Below are 16505 nucleotides of genomic sequence, written 5' to 3'. Positions count from 1 at the left end.
TCAAGTCGCTCTATAGATTCGCAGGAAACCGATGGATACGAAGGACGTGCGCGGGCTTGAAAATCAAAATAGCGGCTGATCCAAGCCATTCGTGGATTTAGTTCGCCAACACGCACGGAAATGTACATTTCCGCAGTCTTCAACGATATTTTTTAAATTTCCTTTCTTGTAAGCGATCTTTTCAAATAACTCTATCGACGCAAAGAAAAAACCAAGCGCCTTAGAGAAACTCCTAAAAAGGTACCACTAGGCCTTTAATGGCGAATTAAAGTTGATTCATTGATTAAATGGTAGTTAGGACACTTCCGAGTTTTTTCCAGCAAATGGTCTTTGTCTTTACCTCCCCCTCCACACCCCCCAACACAATGTAAATGATGATCCATCCAAGCCCGGCACAATATTCCCGCCCGGCATTACATTTTTTGTCATCGACCGGCATTTTGTTAGTGTCCCAGTGACTTTTGGTCAGGTTTTAGTTTCCGTCGCATCCTACTGAGGGGTGCCGAGAAATGAAAAACACCCTTAGGGACAGACCATTATTTTTTTTGGAGGGGGGATGAAAAATATTGAAAATTGTTTGCGGGCCTGGAGACAAAATAAATTGTTTGCACACGATATGTATAACAAAATAGTGAGAATTTCGGTTTGCGAGGTGTGTAAACTAAAAAAAGTTTGCAGAGGAGATTTTCATCCCCCCTCCCAGAATAGTCCGTCCCTTACCACTAAAAAACTATTCTCTTCGCAAAAAGGGTACGACGAGCGTCCAAGTCAGCGGTGCTTTATTACAGGGTTCGTACACTTTTTCAGGCCAAAAATTCAAGGACTTTCCAGGACCCTTCTTTGAAATTTCAAGGGCTTTTTTCATGAAATTGACCCCAAATCAATGATTTCCAGTCTGTTGTGCCGTTGATGTGCTTGCTGAAGAACTAAGAAAATCGCTTATTTTGGCAGTCTTCTCATCCCTTTTGACGTTCAATAAAAAAATCAAGGACTTTCAAGGACCGAAAACCAATTTCAAGTACTTTCAAGGCCTTGATATCGAACTCCTGAAATTCAAGGGTTCTCAAGACGCGTACAAACCCTGTTTAAAGAGAGTTGATGATGTTAATGATGATGATGATGTTAAAACAACTATCCCGACGTTTGAGTGCTAAGCGTTTAGAGACTACTTTTATAAATTCACGTAACGGATTTTCCCGCTGTCGCGTTATGGTACGTACAATAACGGGCGTGAATTTAAAGGGACTATGTCACGGCTAAGTTAATCTTATGTTATTAAAATTTGCCAAATATTCGCTATGAAACTAAATTTTTGCAAAGAAATTAATTCTTTGATACTAAATGACAAAACCATAGCTTCCTTGCAGCTAAATGTGTCTCCCGGGCGTCATAAATTAAAGTTACAAGCAGACAAGATTAACTTTGAAAACTGTTCCGCCGGACCATATTTCAAAAGCCCACATCGCAATCCATTTCAATCTTCGACACTTTTGGGCATCCGTACCTTCTTTTGCATTTGGTGTGTTATTTAAATATTCCTTCACTGTTTTAAGAGGTTATTTTATACAATTTAACAAATTTGATGGTCATTTCCTATGCCTAAGTAAGTTTGGCTAAAATCCGTGACACAGTCCCTTTAACTGGCTTTATGGGCATAAATTAGAATAGAGAAAATGTATGGAAGACTTTTATACCTGTTTGAACCATTCAACTTTTTCCGCAGACGTAAGCCAGTAAAATTCACGCTTGTTATCGTACGTGAAATGAACAAGATAACTTTCAAAAATGCAGACGGCTTACATTTTCAAAAAGCCTTTATTTCTACTTCTGAATAAAATACACATTTGGAAAACACACATGGGTGGATTAAAAAAGAATACAAAAAATAAATCAAGAAAAATGAAAATTAATATTGACATTATCCCACGGTAGGTGATAAGGGGGAAAAGGCAAAAAACAACAAATCCAAAAGTAAAACAATTGGCTTTTGACGCCTTGGTGTGTCATGTCAGTTAAAAGAAAGAAAACTTCTTCATTCCTGGCCACCCTCGCCTGCAGTCTCGATTGTCATCTTGAAAGAAAAAAAAAGGGGATGTTAGAAGATGGACACCTCATTGTACAGACTTTTAAAAATGTATGTTACTTACATCCACAAATTCCACCCACATGCTGGAAAAGTTGGTGTGCGAGCGGCACCCTGCAACAGGGGACCCACTCCCAGCCTCCAGACAAAAAGGACCGTCTCATTTCTTGACCATCGTACATGAAGTTGTTTACCACATTTCTCCTTCGATCGAAATGTACATTTGTCTTCTTCCCTGGGGATTTTCAAGGACATCCATCTAAGAGCTCTACAAGAGGATTTCAAAAGAGTGGTTTAATTCAAATAATCATCAATTTTAACAGGTTATAGTAGTTGATAGTAACTTACACTCTAAACGAACGTATCAATGCACCCATTGTAATTTTGCCACTTGAGAAAAATATATTTTAGTGCGGGAAGGTTTCATTTTGCTATAGTTAAATAAACTCAAAGCACTTTGTCATAATACCCGGTAATTTTTTTTTCAGCTTCCACTGTCGCAGAAAAATTAGTGGCGACCATCTTACACCATGAACTTTTGTGAGGTCATCAGCTTTGAATGTCCACCTTTCATTTGACTGCAAAACTTAGTCTGCCCCCCATTTACACCCAAATCCTTGATATTTTCCATGTGCTGCCATCTTGAAATAGTTAACTCCTGCTATTTACTTCCACGCTATGTACTACTACATGGTCATAAGATCAGAAATCATTGACAGGTCAAACCACAAAACAATAGGCAGAGTAATTTATGGCTTTGCTGATTATGTTCTTCATAGATGTTAATCAGCTGTCCCAAGAAATGTAGCCTGCGTAGCTGGTGGTATTGTTGGGTTTTAGTGCGCGCACAAGCAAGCGGCGAAGCCGACACAAGGGCGCAGCTGCGAGTGGCTTGGGGAGGAGGAGTTGAAATACCGCCTGCCCGGATGGGCTTCTTTTTGGTGAGTCCGTTTGCTGGCGTACGGACTGTTCCGAATGCAAAATGCAAATAAGGGGGCAAAAGCTAAAAAAAAACCATCTGGGCAGGCGGTATTTCAACTCCTCCTCCCCAAGCCACTCGCAGCTGCGCCGCTTGTTGTTGCTGCTTCGCCGCTTGCTTGTGTGCGCTTTAAAACCCAACAATACACCAGCTACGCAGGCTACAAGAAATGGGACAATCTAGGATGCCTGATAAAGTTTTGTCCAATGACAACCTCCTGTAATTACTATATTCTTTATAAAGAATTTTTTTTTAAATGGCTTATTGCTTTGCAACTAAATGTAATCACAACAAACCCACCATCCTCACGACTGTGCATGTACCATCAGATAATAAGCGGAAAAGACTTCATAAGCACCCTTTGATGAAGGGCTCGAGGTTTTGTTATTTTCATCACTTGATACATGCATACTTGGTATACAGTTTTATCTACTGTTGCCAGTTTTAGTAGCTGGTCCTGCAATGTGTTTAGTTTTTAATTTATAGTAGGGATCAGCCATGCTAGACAAGAGACGGAGACAGAAGTGATGGGGGCGAGGAACCAGCCACTGGTGGCTGTTGTGACTAGCTAGGTTGCTTGTAGATTTTGGGTTATTAAAACTAAACAGCTCAGCTGCAGTTTTCCAGCTCAGAAAATACACTCAAATAGCTCAGATATATGAACTAAAGAAATTTAAATAAATTTTTGTACCTTTTGAAACTGGTACTTGTAGAATCTACATCTTGTTAGTTCATCCTGGTCAGCCTTTGGTCGTCAATTTTCTCCGTCACTAAGTGTCTCATTATCTTCCACTGCCTCAGGGGCACCTATTGGAATATTGAATGCAAAGTGTTCTAACAAAAGTGAAACTGAGGTTTTAGTCAGCTTCTTGAGCACCATACATACTAGCCAACTTTCATATCAAATACACAAGAGTGAATTAATATTGGTGCTGTTAGTGCTTCATTAATGTTCAATTCCTTAATCGCCGACCCAACATTTTTAAGCCATTTAACAGCATGACACAGCTTTGTTGTTTTTGTTTTTATTTGAGAAATTAGCATTTTATTGCTACTCTGGAAATCCGAATTGAAATAAAGTTTATTGATTGATATAAGTATAGAATTAGAACTAAAGAAACCAAAATGAATATACAGCCATCTGAACTGCATGTACCATCAGATAATAAGCGGAAAAGACTTCATAACCACCCTTAGAAAAGGGCTCAAGGTTTTGTTTATTTCATCACTTGATACATGCATCATAACAATTTTTAGACAGTTTTGCCTGGATTTTTGCCCCTGAGAAACATAAGGGATAAGCCAAGGCATCAACGATGTGTGGTAGCCCTTACCCTTTCCCCTAACTCATAGCTAGGTCTCCACAACATAAATGGGAATTTATACTCATACCTTTTCCACAGAGGCTTTTGGAGTTGGCAGCTTAAGACTTTACAATCTCGCTGGTTAATCCTGGTCAATCAGGGTCATAAACTTTCTCTACCACAAAATTTCTCATTTCCTTCCACTGCTTCCTGGGTACCTATTTGAATATCAAATGCAAAGTGAATGACTACAGTATAACTGGGGTTTAGGTTAAGTGGGCAACATGGCAACTGAGATCCCAGCAGTTAGGGGAGTGTATAATTCTGACTACACTACACAAGACATTCAATGTGAAAGGTTATTTAGGTTGCGTCAGCCAGTCATCTGATGAAAGACATAATCTGATTACAGCGTTTGAGCTATGCGGAGAACAACTCCCATTTACAAGAATATCAAAATTAAAGATGTGCTACGCCAGATACGAAAAACCACTAAAAACCACCCTTTATAAGTGGCCAAAAAAAAAGTGGAAACGTATTTTCATTTAATGCAGCAGCACAAAAACCCAGAGGAAAGGGTGCAGTAATACAGTAAATACATTTTACAATAATGAACAAAATCTGTGAGAAAATACTTAAAATAAAAAACAAAGCAAGGACGCCGAGGACTGACCGACCTAGAATGACCTAAATCTCCCGCCAAAACCTATATATATACCTAGACATCCCATAACAACCCCCGAACCTCTAAAACGTGCCGTCAGAATATTAATTTCCGACTAATTCATTCATTCAAATGTCAGAAATTACATTTCCTGTCAACTTGGTATCATTCATGCCTGAATTTTTAACCCTGGGGGTTTCTAAAGATTTTTAAAGGTGTTGGATGATTTCTGAATAGTTCTTAAGATGAGTTCTCCATGTTAAGTTCATGCCCAGTTTAACAACATTGATCAGAATCTTGGCATTGAGTCCTCTTAAGCCAAACAGCCAAAAATGAATTAATTTTATAATTTTACAAGTGTAATCATCATTGCACAAGTTTAATAGTCCATTTTACAGTTGCCTGCCAAGTAACCTGGCCTTTGAATGGTAGCGAGGCTTGAGGTGACCTTGCATTGATACAAACCTCCCTGCTTTATCATGTAAATGCAAACTAATTAGAACAACATGATTTACACAACAAAAGCAGTGAGGTCTGTATCAAAACAAGGTCACCTCCAGCCTCACTTCCATTCAAAGGCCAGGTCACTGAAAAGACAACTGTAAAATGGTCTATTGAGTTTAGGTTATTAATTCAGACTTAATTTTGACAGGGTGTGAAAAATTGGCTGCTTACGAGTGTGATCATAGTTTGAAACCCAGGTAGGTGCAGGACTCGTGCATATATCACCCTATATTGAAAGTGAGGTGACAGATCCTAGTGTACAGTTTCTCGTTGGCCTTCATACTGTATCGTCACCAAAGCATATTCTGAGTGGTGCATGAACTTTTAATCATCAGGCCTGAGAAAAAGTTAGTTTTGCTCAGTGTTCAAACTGGTTTATTGATAAATAGTTGACCTACTAAGAAAAAGGGAGGCCAACAGCAAAAGCTATTTCAAAATGCAAATTGACAAATTTATTTGGAAGATCAAAAATTGGCAAAAAATAAAACATAACACAAACAAACAAACATATGCAAACTGTTGCGCAGACAAATTTATTTGGAAGATCAGAAAATTGCCAAAAAAAGACAAAACTCCAACAAACAGACAATTAAATTTAAAACTACTTTTTCTTCGGTGTTACTATCCCATACCCTTTAATCACTAAGGACAGAAAACAATTTACAAATGGTTGTTGCAGTCAACTCACCAGTGGATCAGTCTGTGAATTTACTTCATTCTTCAAATCATCCATTCCAAAACATAACAAGGGAAAGAAAGAAACACTGTGTAACTAAAATGGAACTAAAAGTATAAATAATTATGCTATTCAGCATTTGAGGCACCATCAGGAAAAAATTAGAGTGTTTTACATAATTTTCATGGCTTTTCAATGTAGCGATTCAAAATCATCATTTGGTGCCAAAATATTTCAGTTCATGGTGTCTTGTGGGCCATTCCATTTTATATCCACACCCCCCTGTTGACGAGGTAAGTCAACATTTACCCCCTCAGAAAAAAAAGATCAAAGTGCCGACATGATGCCCCCCTCAGAAAAACCTGATTTTTTCTTAACCCCATCAGAAAAAAGACCACTTTTTGCTCATTTTTACTTACCCCCTCAGAAAGAATCAAAAGACCTCTTAAGAAAAATTCGTTAACAGGGGGGGGGGTGAATTTTTTTGGGATGGCCTTGTTACAATTGTCTGGGAGAATAAAAGATAAGATATATGCCTTCAACAAATAAGAAAAAAAAATTGTTTTAAAAAGTGACAAATATTTGTGATTAAGAGTGCAATGAAAGCCAATTTCTTAGAGCCTGGCACTAGAAGTAGTTCCTTTTTTTTTTTTTTTTTTTTTTTTTTAATTGCAAAAACACAGAAAAAACAACAACTTACAGTTCACTTACTTACATTGCTTAAGAGACAAATATCTACATCACTTACTGGATAATTACTTACAATACAATTACTTACATTACTTAGGGCCTGTTTACATGATTCCGGAATGACTTTCATTCCGGAACGAAACTCATTCCAGAATGAGGTTCGTTCTGCATTTACATGACAGAGTCGACCGGTTCAACCAAAGGCATTTTCACGTGCGCGGTTTTTGCGCGAGATCAAAACAAGGTGGCGCATGTTTCGCGCGAGATCAAAACAAGATGGCGCATGTTTCGCGCGAGATCAAAGCAAGATGGTGCATGTTTCGCGCAAACATGTTTTTGTGCCCATTAATGGCCATATCTGCAATTTTAACGAGTAATTTGACCATAGAGCTGCTTCTTTGGGCTGAACGGTAAATGCTATTACGTTTTTTCGCTCTGAATTCAAACTGCGGAGTCCGTATGCGGTTTCATGAGTTGCGAGTTCATCTCGGAACGAAATTCGTTTTGTGTTTACATGATACCAGAATGAAATGTCATTCCAGAACGAAACTTTCATTCCGGAATGAAAACCGGAATGAACTCATTCCGGAATGACTTGACTTTCGTCTCGGTATCATGTAAACAGATACAGAGAAATGTATGGGGATGGAATGAACTCGTTCCGGAATGAAAGTCATTCCGGAATCATGTAAACAGGCCCTTACACTATTAAGTTACATTGTATAATTAATTAATTAATTAATTAATTAATTAATTAATTAAAGAGACTACTTACTTACAATGTAAGTATGTAGGTGTATTTAGCAGTAGTTCCTCCTACGATAACATATAACCCTCTGATAGGCTTAAAGGCTCCAGGGTTCTAGGGCTACAAGACAGAATACAAGGGGTTTTTTGTTCTTCCTCAGGGCTCCAAGAAATTAAAAGCCTTGGGGCTAAACTTCAGAATACCCGGCCACCTTTTTGCATCTCATTGAATAACAAAAGTGCCTTTTGTGTTCTGCGTCGTTCGGGTCCCCCGCTGTCCCGAAAGCACGTGTGTTTGCCGGGATTTCCCGTTCAGTTGCACTCTTCATTTGTGAAAAGAAAAGCGAATCTTGTGGCTAAAGAAAATAATTCTCACAGCTTTAGCTTCTTAATTTATCCTGCTGAGGCTATTTAAGAACGAAACTATCGTCTCCAGCGACAAAATATAAAGCCTCAAGTTAGGAATACAGATTGTGCATGGTATCGCAGTCCACGTGCTTGCCTTGGTCTAAGGAAGCAGTCTTTAAAACTGACTTTCAAAGATTAGTATTCACCTAATTGATCTTCAAAACTCACCTCCCAATGATTTAGTTTACTATCCTAACATCACTGACTGATTTACCGCCAACTACGAGAGGAAATATCAGTGAAGAAAATGCAACAGTTCATGATCACACGACGCCATCTCCATCTTTTCATCTTCACAAGCGCGCGTAGAATTCTGAGTGAGAGATTGCCAGCAGAGAGGTAGTCTGGTACGAGTTTTTAATAACTAGAACCCAGACTTCTTCTGCCAGGAAATGACTTGCCATGAAAATTTCTAGTCTAGTGCAACGTAACTAGCCTCCCTCTAGCCACGTTAGCCTACTCGTATGATTATCTAAATGTTTGAATAAGGGTAAATAAGCTCTTCAAGATTTCTATTGGTCTGGCATAGCCCCAGCGGGGAGGGGAGGGGGTGTACTTCCATATAAAGTGATGGCTGTGACTGTATGTCATACCTTTTAGCCCAAGGGGGGGGGGGGGGGTACTCAAAAAAGTTTTATACAGGGAGGCTCCGCCCCAAGTGCTAACCCCTTACCCTTTTATATACCATTTTGACAGAAATTGTACCCCTTTCGTATACCTTTAACTGAAAAAAGTACCCCTTTCATATACCTAAGAGACATGGCGACTTAAAATAGGACGTTTTCTTGTCATTTTTATGTAGTGCTTAATAAATTAAAATAATACAGCCAAAAATTGCATCTGTTCGAAATATTTTAATTAAAGGCCCTTTTAAATAGCTAAATGACAGATTTCCATACCTATCATATACCTAAATTTGTGCAATCCCTACCCTTTTATATACCTGAAGCCTGAAAAAGGTACCCCTTTCGGGCGGAGCCTCCCCATATAGGCCATTATAGGGAGTACCTACCCCCCGCCCCCCCGGCCTTTTAGAGACTTAAAAAGTTGCAGTTTGGCACTGCTTAGTGTGAGCCACATACCTGCCAACTCTCCACGTTTTTTCTGGGAGTCTCCAAGTTTTTCATCAAATCTCCCAGTCTGATTTTCGGAGAGTATTCATACATTGTCTTAAATGATATCTTTACAACGCAAAGATTTCTAGACTTCTCCAGATTTTTGTACTCTGGCGGTTGGTTGGCAAAGTTATTCCAGGACCTTTTGGGATATAAGCTAGAAAAAAACATGGTGAACTGCCAGAAAGAATTGGAGGCTTATATTAGGAGTCAAAACTAACTTCAACCACTTCCAAAGTACCATAAATTTTAAAATTTTCGATTACCACGTCCATTAAAGAAATAAAAAACCCACCCGAGTGCATTGTTGAGTTATATAAGCACGCGGGAATTTTTAAGAACACAAGAGAAGTGCATATATAACTCAACAATGCACAAGGAAAAAGTTTTTTATTTCTTTTATAAATGTTAAAGAAATTGCGCGCTAAAACTCGTGACATAAGCAGCTTGCATATTTATAACTCAATAAAGCACGCGCGTGATGTATGCAGCGTGCTTTATGGAGCTATAATGAAGTCAAACTGACCAATCACAGCGCGTGCAATTACTCAGACATTTTATAATATTTTATATGGCAGTTTTGGGGTGGGGGGGAGGGGGGCACAGTGTACATAGAAGAATGTCAATAGTTGAAGTTGAAGTCAAGCCTACTGGCTAGATGACCTTTGAACATATTACTCCATCATACATATACTTTATTTTTAAAACCTCTGTGAGTTCTCATAGAAACAAAAAAAAAAAAAAGGTTTACAGGCTCCATTATTTCATTTATATAATTTTATATATAATTTTTAAAAGTGTATTTTTCCTTTATATTCTGTTAGTCCAAGCCAAAGAATTAACACTGCAATTGTTTACATGTGTTTAGGACTGTAAAATAAAATTATTTAACAAAGCTAATTACTGTATCTAATCTTGCATACCGTAAAATTCCGGTTATAAGCCCTCCCGCTTATAAGCCCCCCCGGTTATAGGCCCATCTATCTGGAAACAAAAAAAAATACATCCGATTATAAGCCCTCCCAGATATAAGCCCCCCTCCGCCTGATGGCAGTACAGAACAGGGCTAAATGATGCTTTGTTATGGGTTTTTAACCTTAAAACGTAATTCAATCGACGCTCCCGTGGCTTGTTTTGAAACTTTTTTTTTTATTCCGCTTATAAGCCCTCCCGGATATAAGTCCCTCCGCTTATAAGCCCACCTAATACCCCTTACGAAGTTGTATAAGCCCAGGGCTTATAACCGGAATTTTATGGTATACATTATTATTTTGCTTTGCCTTGTTGAATAAATGGTCAAGGAGGAAGCTAGAGGACTGCTTAACCTCTCAGTGCATTGAACTGATCACAATGCAGACAAAACTTTGCTGGTCTATGCAAGCTCTTCAAAGTTTTTGTTTTTTAATCAATCATGACTTAGTGGCATCAAAGAAAACCACCGACTCATTGCCAACCACTGAAGCATTGTGCACAACACCAGCTGGCACGACAACCATGTCTCCAGGCTGTAAAATTACTTCTTTGCCCAACATGGCAAACCTAAACTGGCCAGAGATTATAGAGTCCTTTTTGGTCACATTGTGTGTGTGGTCTGGGAAGTCCGTGCCAGGAGGGAAGTCGTATCTTGAACATGAATAGCCTTGGGACTTTAACTTGTTTCTCATACTTTTTTCATTGAGTGGCCCATCTCTTTCACTGTCCCACTTTTCAACTTTTAACTCTGACATGTTGATTGATCTAATTATCAAATGTAAAGCAATACATGTTGATTATATTGATCTAATTATCAAATGTAATGCACCTGTCAATGTTTAGCCCCAGGGTGGAGAGGGCAGGCAGACCCAGGGGATTTTGACATTTTCATGGAAGCCAGAGTCAAATTCCCCACCCCTGGGTACCTAGTGAATGTCAAATTTCACATATCTCCTCTTAAATTTCTAACCCAGCAGACCATTTTAGATGTCAAAATCCCTACCCTGGGAGAGCTTCATGATGTCAAATTCCCATGGGTTGCTTGCCACTGGGCACCTCCACACCCTGGGGCTTAATATTGACAGGGGCATAAATCAAAAATATGTAGTTCCAGGAATTATCCATACCGGGGGTGGGGGTTCAAAAGCCAATTAAGATTTCGTGGGAAGTATGAAGTTACATGTAATTCGGGATTGCTGGAGAGAAAAGACAGATTTTAGCTATGCTATCAGCAAGAAGACTGGATAATACTTAACAGTGGCTACAATATAATTTTGGAACTATTTGGCCCCTAAAGGTAAACAAAATAGTCTTAGGGAAATGGTCAAAACTATTGTACTCAGACAGGACCCACCACTCTACAAAACAACAGGGGGTCTCTTCATGTACCCTTCCTTTCCCACCTTGTATAGCCCCTACTCTATCAGGAGTAGAAACTAAGAAAAAGATTCAAACATCCTTGTGCCATTTCTCTAGCAATGCAACCTTCATGCACACCTAATATGAAAGTCTTAACTCAAATTTTTAAGCCAATAAATTTTGTCCATTTGGCTAATCAGACAGGTGGTATCTTGCATAACCCCCCTACCCCTACACAAGGTGGGTGCTCGTCGAGTACACTTGTAGACTTTCTAAAAGTCGTTCGCTTTTTCATTTCCGGTTTGGTGGTAGTAGACCCCGGTGCGAACGACTTTTATCACTTGCAGCGCGCCAAAATTACCGGAGGAATTTTCCTCCGGTAGAATTGACCAATCAGAGAACAGCGTTGTCAAGTTCACGTCAATCAAACCAGATCCTTGCCAGACCCGCCAGGTAATGATCGATCACGCGTGAAAGATGAAACCAGCAATCTGTATATCGCACGTAGACTTTCTTGTCGTGTTGTGATATTCGTCGATTCTTCTGTTTTTGTTCGTTTATTTTTTCACCATGCACTCAGTTGAGGAGGCAATCGAATATGGCTTACGAAAGACAAATTACAAAGATGCCCGTGAACATCAGCGAAAAGTTATCGAAGCTTACTGCAGCGGAAAAGACGTTTTTGTTTCGGCGCCTACGGGATCGGGAAAGAGCTTGACGTTCGAAGTAGCTCCATACGTTTTAGATTATTTAGAGCATGGCGAGAGGGAAGAGGTCCTGTCCATTTGCTTGGTTGTTGTGCCACTGGTCGCTCTCATGAAAGACCAAGTTGCTTCACTACGCACACGAGGGATCTCGGCAGCTGCTGTAGGAACAGATTGTTCGAGTGAACAACTGAAAGAAATAACTGATGGAAGGTTTATTTATGTTAACACGTTTACTATATGCATCTAACCAGAACTCTTAAACTCGCGTTAATTAAGTTACGCGTAAGTTTTGTTCGCGTTGTTAAAACGCCTCGTTATATTCCTATAAAAAGGTAAGTCGAGATAAAATTTCGTTTTTCGTTTTTGTGGGTTACTTCATTGGATAATTACGTGCTCTTAAAACTATTCTCTTTTCCAGGACATGCCTAGCTTTTCCTATAGAGCGGTCGACAGTTGAGTTTATATTGCGAATATATGATATCTGATTTTTGACATGTCAAAAGTAAATTAACGCGATTTTAATTGATTGGATGGTAAGCTTATTTATCGCCGGCAAAAATCGTACAAAAAACGTACAAAAATCGTACACTAATGAACGTAGCAGGAACACTTTCTGTTTTTCGCAAAACGAAGCGATCAGCATATCGAATCTCCTAGAGTTTTGCGCCGAGAAGTCTTGTATACAAGTTGAAAGCAACACTTTGGCGTAATTGTAAAGGAGAGAAAATTTGTACCTACCTCGACGGAGGATGATGTGCTTAAGTTTACTTCTGTATCTGTGCTTTTGGGATCTGTTTGTGTACTACCATCTCTTTTCTTCAGAAGAGGCTTATCATTAATGACTTCTTCTGGAATAGCGCTTGCATGAAATAATGCTCTTCTCTTCGATGAGAATTTTTTCACACCTTCACTGAGGTCCTCGCGTTCATCGGACGGTTTTGTCAAACGCTTGACGCGAATGGAGCTATCCAAGTTGGATGCCACCATCATTTCTTGTGTTTTGTGGAAATTCTCCCTTGCTGAAAAAATTTTCTTACAGAGCGTTTCGTTCCGCTCTGAACAGTTTCGGCAAATAATTGCCGATTTATCATATTTATCTTGAAGCACATCTCCAAGAAGTAGCTCCAGATTTCGGCCGGTTTTGGTGTTATCCGAGCCAGAAAACAATCTCCTTCGTAAGTCCGTATTTGCAATTGACCCTCCACATTGCAGACAAATATTTTCTGGCAAAGCGACGCGAACATAACATTTCGTTGGAGTGTTTTCCTCCGCCATGAGCTCCGAGTGTAAAATTGACTACATATCGAAAGCGCGAAAATGAGCGGCGTTTTCCTCCAAAAGCCAAGTACTTGCGAAAAGAAATTTTGACAGCTTGACAGTAAGCGAACGACTTATAGTAAGTCTAGACAGTTTTGACACCCTGCCGTCTCGGAGAATTTCGCGCCAAAATCACGTCATTTGATGCGTTCTCCTGCAGGGGAAACAAGTCGAGCTCTCGCGCTTCGCGCTCTGTGAGCTCGACTTGTAAGCAAGTCTAGTACACTTGTTATGACCACTTCCCTTAATAATTCTAGCTAATATATAAAGGTTGCATCGATCTGTCCACTGAAAAGGGTCGCGGACGGGTAGCAATAAAACAGACAACAGGAACAATGCCCCTAGCCCCAAAACAATAGCAACGGCTACACTAGAGGAAGCTAGCTTACAAAAACTGCTTCCCCTTCTGAAATGAAATCCTGTTTCAGCTTCCAGCTTCAAACAAATTTGCAGCCACAATGTTTAAAATCAACCTCGTGTGTCACGTGAAAAAAAACGGGAAGGTAAATGAAACTCAACACGCTACGCAAACGTTTGATAAAGTAAGCTTTTGGAACCAGTTTTCCATATAAATTTCTACATGAACTTACCTGCTTACCTTCTTGCTTTTTCCCCGTCTTCGATTCTCGAAGTTTGAAGCGTGTGGAGCAGGAGATTGGGAACTAAGCTCACCGCTAATAAGGCTTGGCTGCCAAGCAGACCGGAGTGTCAGACCTCTACATGTCTATACGTCTAGGGGAGGGGAAGGGGAGGTGGCGAGGAGGGGAAAGAAGTCTGATACTGGTCTGGTTAGCATTGATTGGAAAGGAAGTCTCACTCATCACTGATTATTTTTGCTACAGCATTTAATTACTTAACTTATTTTGTACACATCTTTTATGAGGCACTTATTGGAATAGGGGCACTTATTGACAAAAACACATTCAAAGGAGGGCGCTTATTCGAAAGGGGGCACTTATTGGAAGGAGGGCGCTAAATCGAATAATATACAGTATTAGCTGGCCTCTAATTAGCCTGCGTAGCAGGTGCCTGTGTAGTTTTATAGCAACATTTGGGAAAGGCGAAAAGCGCAAGACAATGCGCCCAAAACTACACAGGCTAGCCTCTATTTTTTAATAACTTTTTGGTAATCAGTATCAAAAAACATGCTGAAGACACCATGTAAAAATATATTCACTGTATTCATTTAATTCAGTTGACAAAGCTGGCTGTTAAAGATGAATTCCAGTCCGTCCTGCGCAATCTCGGCTGCAATGTTTATGTGAGCCCACACGAAAGGAATGTTTACAAGAAAACTAAAAATTCTGCGACAAACTTACCTTTTTCTTCATTATTAACGCCAGATATCCTTGCAGAACAAATAATAGCGAGTAGAAGAACCTTGACGCTATTTCAAACCGACGTTTCAGGTCATCGGAAATTCTTGAACGAAACGAACTGTAATGGCGGACTAAAAAACTTCATGTATGCTCTCACCGAAGTGTAACGTTTCAACGAATTCAAAACAAAAACGAAAACAAACCCTGAGTCTGCGCAGTACGGACTGGAAATCACCTTTAATACGTGATATGGGTGTTGTATTTTTGTGATACCATATTTAAATATCAAAAATTATCACAAGTCATTTTGCTGTTGTTTCATTGATAGTCGAGTGAGTATAAAAAGTATGCGTAGATAATAGTGGCGCCAAAGTAGCTATGCTGGGCTTCTATCTAGCCCTGTGACTAGCTGTCATGGTATTTTGTGATCACAACTTGGTGGCATCAAAGAAAGTCAGAGCATCATTTCCAAACACTGCCTCACTGTGTACCAAGCCAACAGGTATGTCCAGTATGTCTCCGGGCTGTAGAATGACTTCTTTGCCTGACATAGTAAACTTCAGTTGGCCAGCAAGTATGGCATCCTTCTTGGCGACGTCATGTGAATGATCAGGAAAGCCAGCTCCTGATGGGAAGGTGAGTTTATTACATGAATATCCTTGTGACTTTACCTTCTTTGCCATGTTTTCTTCATTGAGTTGTCCATCTCTTTCACTGTCCCAGTGTTCAACTTTTATTTCTGACATGTTTAGCTGTAGATGGTTCTATAAACGTGCCGAATGCAAAAAAAAATCATCAACTTTGTATAATTTCAAGATCTAAGCTAAGATGTGAGGGGTGGGTGTGGGGGGTCAAATCTGCAAGCTGCGAGTTGACGTAGATCGACCTGACCTTGACTTTCATTTCCAGTGGTAGATCTTGGGTAGGGGCATGTTTTGTGTTGCCCCAGCCCCCTCACTGGCCACCCTTATTGAACCCAGAAAGGGCCCACCATGTACCATCATGCCCCCCCCCCCCCCACTTTGAAGATATACTCGCCCTTCCCCCCCTTGCTCCCATTGAGTATAATGTTTCCTCAGCTCATTTGCACATCCGATGCATACTACTTGTTGTAGACATTTCTCTTTAAAATCTCCCCAAACAATCTGAGACGCAAAGAAATGAAAACGTGATGTTGACATAAAGCACTCAAGTGGGGCGAAGTAGGGTTGGGTTAGAAAAGGGTTAGAATGTGACACTCTTCATGTACCAGCTAGGTATTATTAGGGGGATTTTATGATGAAATCAAGACTTGCACTGTTTCTCGGGGAAAGATACGACCTTGTAAGTTAAAAATATTTTGTTTGGGGATGAAAATTCGGACAGCAGAGAGAAATTCCATGATCAAAACATTGACCTGCCCAGAGTCACGCGATCAGCAAGGAAGGAAATTTCACGTAATTTCCTCGAAAGTTTTATATAAAAATCAATTTGCAATAAAATTAAAACAAAAGCAATGCAGCAGTTTGACAAAGAAACTACTGAACCTTGATTTCCAAACATTTCGCTTGTGAAATATCGACCTACCTTCTCCCTTCTGACCTTCTTTTCTTCGCGTAGCTTGGCACCAAGCGGTCAGCTGATAAGGCCTGGTTCCCAAGCAAACGGTGATGGTTTACGAA

General features: G+C 39.8%; 1 protein-coding gene and 2 long non-coding RNA genes across 3 annotated transcripts; all 3 read right to left on the bottom strand.

Moving 5' to 3' along the window:
• Positions 1–1790: 1790 nt before the first annotated feature.
• LOC144656549 (uncharacterized) lies at positions 1791–8316 on the bottom strand. The gene is made up of 6 exons (XR_013571320.1): positions 8224–8316; positions 6223–6252; positions 4455–4584; positions 3754–3869; positions 2148–2351; positions 1791–2071 (listed from the first exon to the last, which is right to left on the bottom strand). It is a non-coding gene; the product is annotated as an uncharacterized LOC144656549 (long non-coding RNA).
• LOC144656550 (uncharacterized) lies at positions 6400–6846 on the bottom strand. The gene is made up of 2 exons (XR_013571321.1): positions 6705–6846; positions 6400–6458 (listed from the first exon to the last, which is right to left on the bottom strand). It is a non-coding gene; the product is annotated as an uncharacterized LOC144656550 (long non-coding RNA).
• A 6032-nt stretch (positions 8317–14348) lies between the features above and the next one.
• LOC144656223 (uncharacterized) lies at positions 14349–16458 on the bottom strand. Its single transcript, XM_078516465.1, has 2 exons — positions 16411–16458; positions 14349–15608 (listed from the first exon to the last, which is right to left on the bottom strand). Exon 2 carries the CDS (start codon positions 15588–15590, stop codon positions 15273–15275), a length of 318 nt encoding a protein of 105 aa, XP_078372591.1. The 5' UTR covers positions 15591–15608; positions 16411–16458; the 3' UTR covers positions 14349–15272.
• Between the last annotated feature and the right edge of the window lie 47 nt (positions 16459–16505).

This window comes from Oculina patagonica, chromosome 6 (genome assembly GCF_052425735.1).
Source record: "Oculina patagonica isolate OP01 chromosome 6, crgOcupat, whole genome shotgun sequence".
NCBI lineage: Eukaryota > Metazoa > Cnidaria > Anthozoa > Scleractinia > Oculinidae > Oculina > Oculina patagonica.
Note: the sequence above shows the minus strand (reverse complement) of the source record. Positions and strands in the feature narration are given on the sequence as shown.